Consider the following 7389-nt stretch of genomic DNA (forward strand, 5'->3'; position numbering starts at 1 on the left):
GGGATTTGAACGCAGGACCTTTGGAAGAGCAGCTGGTGCTCTTAACCACTGAGCCACTCCCCAGCTTGCTTGCTTTCTTGCTTATTTCCTTTCTTTTTCTTTTCATTTTTTTTCTTTCTTTGATTTATTTATTTTTCTTCTGTGCATCGTTGCTGTGTCTGTGTGAGGATGTTACAGACAGTTTCAAGCTGCCATGTAGATGCTGGGAATTGAACCTGGTCCTTTGGAAGAGCAGCAAGTGCTCTTGACCACTAAGCCATCTCTCTAACCCATTTTTTCTTTCTTTCTTTTCTTTTCTTTTCTTTTCTTTTCTTTTCTTTTCTTTCTTTCTTTCTTTTTTTTTTTTTTTTTTTGAGACAGGGTTCCACTATGTAGCCTGGCTAGCTAGAACTCGCTATGTAGACCAGAGAGATCTATATGCCTCTGCCTCCAGAGTTCTGGGATTAAAGGTGTGTGCCACCACCACACCTGGCCCCATTTTGGTTGGTTGGTTGGTTGGGTTGAGTTGGGTTGGGTTTTTTGAGACAGGATTTCTTCATGTAGCCCTGGCTGTCCTTTAATGATCTCTGTAGGCCAGGCTGGCCTTGAACTCAGAGAAAACTGCCTGCCTCTGCCTCCCGAGTGCTAGGATTCAAGACGTGCGCCACCACTGTCTGGCTCCCGTTTTATTTTTTGTATCCTTTTTATTGTACAAATGTTTTGCCTTTATGTCCCTGTGGAAGGCATTGGACCCTCTAGAACAGGAGTTACAGGCAGTTGTGAGCCACTGTGTGGGTGCTGGGAATCAAACCCAGGTCTCTGCAATTGTTTTAATTTTTAAAAATAAAATTTGCGGCCGGGCGGTGGTGGTGCACGCCTTTAATCCCAGCACTTGGGAGGCAGAGGCAGGCGGATTTCTGAGTTCGCGGCCAGCCTGGTCTACAGAATGAGTTCCAGGACAGCCAAGGCTACACAGAGAAACCCTGTCTCAAAAAACCAAAAAACAAAACAAAACAAAAAAACACCAAAAAAAAAAAAACACCCCATAAATAAATAAATAAATAAATAAATAAATAAAAATTTGCTTTTACAAAGTTTTACAAAATTCTGTTATTATTGGCAGACACTACCATGCCTGGTTATGATATCAAGAACTGAACTCAGGGTTTCATGTACGCTAGGAAAGCTGCCTACTAATTAAGCTACTTACACTATATATATATATATATATATATATATATATATATATATATACACTACATATACTACATACACTAATTAAGCTATATACACTAAAATATACTACATACACTATTTAAGCTACATACACTACCAAGGGAGGGAGCAGAGGCAGAGCAATCAATGCTGTGGGCTCTGTTTCCTTGGTGCCAGGTGCTGGGTTCTTAGGATTTCATGTTCTATGAATAAACAAGGTGCCTGAGGACTGAAGTTGGTGGCAGTCAGGGCTTCTTTCCTGAGGGTGTAGACTGTAGGAAGCAGGGAGGAAGAACTGGGAAAGTGGGGGCTGCCAGGCAGGTTGTGGCAAGTTGTGCACTGGCTAAGGAGACAGCATCAGGAAGATGCTGATGCACAGTGGCTAAGGAGACAGCATCGGGAAGATGTTGAGGATGTTGGTTTGTAATTCATGATATGTCCCTTGGTTCTGCACACGAGTGACACAGTTCCATCCATGCCCCTACGAGCAATACAGGAGTTGATAGAGGGACTCCACAGTGGCAAGGACCCCGTGGCTCCATGGTCCCAGAAACAGGGGACTATGTCCTTCTAGACCCTTGAGCCAAATAAAGCCGTTTCTCTATCTGTCCAGTTGGTTGGGAAGCCATTCTCATACCCCATGGTCCGAGGGGTGTGTGTCTTCCTTAGTCCATTACCAACTCCAGTGGACATCCTCAGTAGCTCCTGCCTCTATCCCCACACTGCATATTATCATCCCTGAAGTTACCGCAATACCAAGTCTGCCTCCTGCTTCCCCCGCCCCACGAACCTGTTATCCCTCCCCTTCTCAAACACATTCCTCCTACCTCCTCCAGAGACTCTCACCATACTGCTCCAACAGGCCAGCCGAAGAGCTGCCAGGCAAAATACAGGTCACCCAATCATGTAGGAATTTCAGATAGACAAACAGGCTTTGGGATGGGCATGGTAGCACATGCCAGCAATCCGGAGGGTTGTACTGAATTTATGGCCAGCCGGATGTACATAGCAAGTTCTAGGCCAGCCTGGACTGTATAACAAGACCTTATCTCAAAGCAAAGCAAAACCAAACAAAATTAGGGACCTTTGTGTGTGTGGGTGTGTGTGTGTGTTTGATTGATTGATTGCTTATTTTTAAGTATAAGTATATTGCAATATTGCCTGGGTATACTTATACTAAGGAAAACAAGTTAACTGAAATCCAATTTAACCTAAGGTGGTTTTGTTTTGTTCTGTTTGTTTGTTTGTTTATTTGTCTTGCAGCTGAATCCATACCCTACTGAAGCCCCTGAGTGCAGACTCACATTCACACACATGCCCGAGGAGGTTCTGGTTCAGGTTCTGGTTCAGATGCCCCTCCCTGCATCTCCATCTGGCCGGTGGAAGGAGCATGGGCCTCAGCCCTTCATCTCCCGGTCTTGTGTGCACCCTGTGTGCTATACTTGCCTGTCTACCTGGGCATTTCTGTCTGCTCCCACCCTCCCGCCTCTGAAACATTCCCCAGACTCCTGGACTCTCTTGGCTTCCCATTCACTGCCCACAGACACATGTAACCCAGATATTGTGGGCAGGGATTGAAACTTCTCTAGGAGAGAAACCCACACTTAGAGCTGCACCTGTGTCTCAACTTGAGAAGAAGGTGACACCCCAACCAACAAGAGAAGTGGCCAGGGGACCCTTATGTCCCTGGCACCCTGCCTAGTAGTCCACCCACCACAAGGGCCCAGCAAGTGTGATGTGGAATGAATTGGTGAGTGAGATGAGCTTGACTTTCGTTCGACCTGGGCAGTTGTCCTCTGAGGTCTCCCCTCTCTCATAAGCCACAATCATCAGTGTGGGCCCAAAATGTTAGTGTGTAGAACATATTAGAGCAGAGGCAAGACCTAGGACAGAACCAGCAACCTGTAGAACTTTGGAATCCAAACTAGGGGGCATCTTGGGCAGAAGAGACCATCCACAAAGTATACCTTTGAAGGCTGGGCTAAGAGCCTGTCCCAAAAGTATATCAGAAATCCCCTTCCCACTAGAGATGTGAGCAGCTTTGGAACAGTTACCTGAAGCCTCCAGGGCTGGGGATGCCACTTCAGCCAGTGTAAGCTGAAGCCACTCTGGGCAGGACCACCATGTATCTATCCATGGCAAAGCAATGCACATACCTGGGGAGCTGCACTAGCTTTTAGCTGCCAGCGTAGCTCAGGGACGGTAGCCAATTGTCACCTAGGCCAGAGATCCCCTACCCAGCTCTGGTTCCATCATTTCCAGCCTACACCAAGATAGACCCAGCCACTAAATTCTACACTCATGCACGCTGGGCTTACCATCCACCCAGCCACAGCCACGGCACACAGCCTTCAAGGTCTGGCTGTCCAGGGCCAGTGTGTACAGGACCAGATCCTCCTGATGATACCCAACATATGATGATACCTGTGAGCATCTATCTCAGTGTTGCCCTTGGGGCGTTCATGATGGGACCAGCTCATGAAGCTGTCTTTACCTCCAGCCATACAGCTTGCTCAGTGTTCCTGAAGTGCTCAAAACTCCTGGGTCCTAATCCACTGGATTCCACCTCCAGGTTGTGGGGGCTCCTGAAACTCCTGGATACCCAGGATAGGGACAAGGCTGTCCCCACACACTCAGCTGGGGCCTTGGACCTAGATTTTTGCCTTGCCATATACAGTCAGACTAGGGGTCAAGCACAGGCAGACACCCTGGCTCTAATGTGATCAGCCCCTCAGAGATTCAATTTCTTTCTAATAGAATCCAAGAATATCACTTCTGCAACAAAGAATCACCCTGACACGGGCAGGGAAAGAGTGAAGAAAATCACCAGCCTGGCCACTAAGGTTCCTGCCATTTCCCCCAGCCCTTGCCACCTCCAATCCTACAGGCCATACACAGTGGGCTAGGGCTCAAGGTTCAGGACTCAGGTAGGGCCCCTAGCTCTTCATTATGGACACAGGCCACCTCTTCAGTTCGTGGGACATCATATCTCCTAAGGAATCCTCCCTCCTGAGGGTCAGGGATGCAGGGAACCAGCACAGGGCAGCTCTGCTCCCTGGTGCCCACCTCCAAGCCTCCTTCCCGGTCAGTGCAGGCAGAAGAGATGTGTGCATACAGCGCATCCATCTCCAAAATGAGCCTGACCCACAGGTACACGGCACACATGCATGAAGATGTGGACCTCGCTTCCCACCCCACTTGTCCCTTGACCCACCTTGTCCCAAGATCATGTTTACCTCCCTTGCTCTGAGACCTATAACACTTCAGTTTCATTACCCACAGGGGGATCCACCTGTTCCACCAGAGACTGTGGGAAGGGATTGAAGTTCTCCAGGAGAGAACCCCACAGTTGGAGCTATAGTACAAGTGTACCCCTGTGTCTCAACTTGGGAAGAAGGTGACACCCCAACCAACAAGAGAAGCGGCCAGGGGACCCTTATGTCCCTGGCACCCTGCCTAGTAGTGCCTCCCTATATCCATCCCAGACACTAAACTGGAAACTCTTTCTGTGTTCTCAGCGCTGAGCCCTGGAGGGTGGTGCATGGGTGACACATATAGTGACTGGAGTCATGTCTACCTTGTGGGGGAGGTGGTCCCAACCTTTACCTCATAAGGCAAAAGATGAACAAGCTAGGGAGAAGATTGGGGCAGCATTTCTGGGAGAGAGACATGTATGTGTGTCAGTCCTGAGAGGCAGGCTGCATTTGGCAAGTTTATTCAGCTCTCAACCCCTTCAGAGACTCACTCCTTACCCCCACCTCAGAAGACTCACAAGTTATGGATCTGAAGAACTGATGCCCGGACCAGTGAGATAGCTCGGCAGATAAAGGCACCTGCCACCAAGCCTCAGGTTGATCCCTAGGACCACGTGGTCAAAGGAGAGAACTGACTCTAGAGACTTGTCCTCTGACCCTGCACCTGCAAGTCCCCACAGGACTCGGTCCTCAGCACCCCTGGGAACTGGGTAGTCACTACACCTGGTGACTTTGTCCTCAGCACTTCAACTTTGCAGGAGTATAAAGGGCAAGGAGAAAGCCACCAGGCAAGGCTAGACGTTTACAGAAGCCAGGTCAAGGAAGGTTTCTTGGACTTCGACAAAAGCACTGAAAAGTCATGGAAGAAATTTAAACAGTAGAGGACAGGCTCAGATCCAACCAGGAGCAGGAACCACCAAACCCTCTGTGTACCTAAACTTTAGGTCCTAAAGGCACATGCTCTCTCTTCTTATACCACTAGCTTGAGGCAGAGGCTGGCAAGGGGATGGTTATTGGAGCCAGATTAAAGGGTGTCTATGTGCTGGCCTGAACATTCAGCTCTCAGAGCTGGGTCTGGAAGGCCCAGTGTGAGGACTGTGTAAAAGCAGAGGGAGCAGCCACCCACATAGCCCACACCTGGAGGCCTGGTGCCTCTGTGGGAAGTTGGTTTCGCTCTCTACCTCGCCCTTGCCTCCTCCCTGGAGATTAAGTGCTGGCCTCTGCCCCAGGTGACCATTTTGGTTGACAAAAGGGGAAACAGTGCTTTCTAAAAGGTACCCCGAGAACACACACATCTTACCTTCTGGACTACACCTAGGCTCCAGGTCCAGTCTGCCTGGAGCAAGATCCAGAAAGCGTGGCACACAGCTACACAGGCTAACCTGTGCCCATAGTCCCTCCCCGTCAGTGCAAGTCACAGGTCTGAAAGTTCCACCACAGCATCTCTGTTCTCACCTCACATAGATAAGTCTGGCAGGAAAACCCTATGTCACATACCTTCATAGGAGCCCAGTCCCTGGGATCTTCAGAATTCCAGAATAGGACTAGAAAGCTACTTCATCTGACATGCCTCTCCCTTAGCCTGCCCCACAGTCACGGATCCAACTCTAGCCAACATGCTCCCTGGATGGCAGGTTGTTGGGAACTGCCCGCCACCAAGCCTTCCAGGGAAGGATGACAGCTGTAGAGGCTGCAGGCATGTACCTTCAGAACCAAGGCTCACCTGCATGCTGGTGGCTGGTCCCTTGGTCAACGCGGGGGCTCTGGATGCTGGCGCTGGCAGGTGTGAGAGTGCCTGCGGGCTCCCGGTTGTTACCTGACTTCCGTGTGGATTTGCCCCGCCTACTCCTCTAATTGCTTGCCCAAGTATGCTGGGGAGGAGCCAGCCGCAAACCCGCCAAGAAAATCCCTTCCAGTGTCCCGCGACCCCAACACCTTCTTCTCAAGGGTAAGGTGGAGCTCTCTCCTGGGTTTCCTATCATCCTCCCTGCAGGAATGCCCTGGCTGCAAAGTAGAGTCCGTGACACAAACACACACACACCCCAATTCGAGAGAAAATGGTGACATGGACGACCTTAATAGGCAGGTACTCAGTACCACCTGTCATTGAGACATCTGTAGAGTCCATTCCTGACCTTCCAAAGGTACTGTGACTCCACAGAGGAGAAGGAGGCAAAGGGAGAGCACAATAGAGCCCCAAAGGAACCGTCTTCTCATTCCTGGGCTCCTGTGATGACCTGAAACGGGGATCCTGAGACTGGGCCCTGCTGTGCAGTCACACTGAGAGCTGCTGGAGAAGGCTCTGGGCAGCCTCAGAGTAACCAATGTGTAGGAGCAGCCTGAGGATGCTGAGGCTAGCAGAGGCAGGATGGTCTTCCTCAGGAGGGGCACATAGGACACTGAGGTATAAGTGCCATTACAAACGGCAGGGATCAAATCTGAAAACCACTGTGAAGCTGAAGATACAGGAACAAGGTTGATAGGATCTCTGAAAGTATCTAGCACAGGGTGGCTGGCAGCCAGGACACACCCAATGTCACCACGTATTACTCTCCTACTGCTCAGGCATTGAGTTGGTATATACTTGCTCAGGATTCTCAGATAAATGGCAGGCCTCTACTTCAGCTTCAGGGCCATAGCAGGCTCTAGAACTGAACTATAGCAGGCTGGGGTGGGGGCTGGGGGGGAGAGGGGGGAGATGTCACACTTGAGAGGGAAGGAGGGAAGAAGGGAGAGAGAGAGAGAGACAGGAATTTTATGTCTTAGTCATCACTGTTCTATTTCTGTGAAGGGACACCATAACCAAGGCAACTCCTATAAAAGAAAGCGGGGCTGGCTTACAGTTTTAGAGGTCTAGTCCATTATCATTATGGCAGGAAGTGTGGCACTGGTACAGTACCTGAGAGCTACATCCTGGTCCCAAGGCAGAGAGAGAGAGAGA

General features: G+C 49.9%; 1 protein-coding gene across 2 annotated transcripts in view; it reads right to left on the bottom strand.

Annotated features, from left to right (window-relative positions):
- Nucleotides 1–6242, bottom strand: part of Ano9 (anoctamin 9) — an 18850-nt gene extending 12608 nt beyond the window's left edge. For both annotated transcript variants that reach the window (XR_003844656.1, XM_021207312.2), the window contains exon 1: nucleotides 6172–6242. Coding sequence is in view for 1 of the 2 variants with exons in the window: in XM_021207312.2 (XP_021062971.1) it covers nucleotides 6172–6177 (6 nt within the window). In the remaining variant the exon portion in view is untranslated. The remainder of the gene's footprint in view (nucleotides 1–6171) is intronic.
- Between the last annotated feature and the right edge of the window lie 1147 nt (nucleotides 6243–7389).

This window comes from Mus pahari, chromosome 1 (genome assembly GCF_900095145.1).
Source record: "Mus pahari chromosome 1, PAHARI_EIJ_v1.1, whole genome shotgun sequence".
In the NCBI taxonomy this organism is placed as follows: Eukaryota; Metazoa; Chordata; class Mammalia; order Rodentia; family Muridae; genus Mus; species Mus pahari.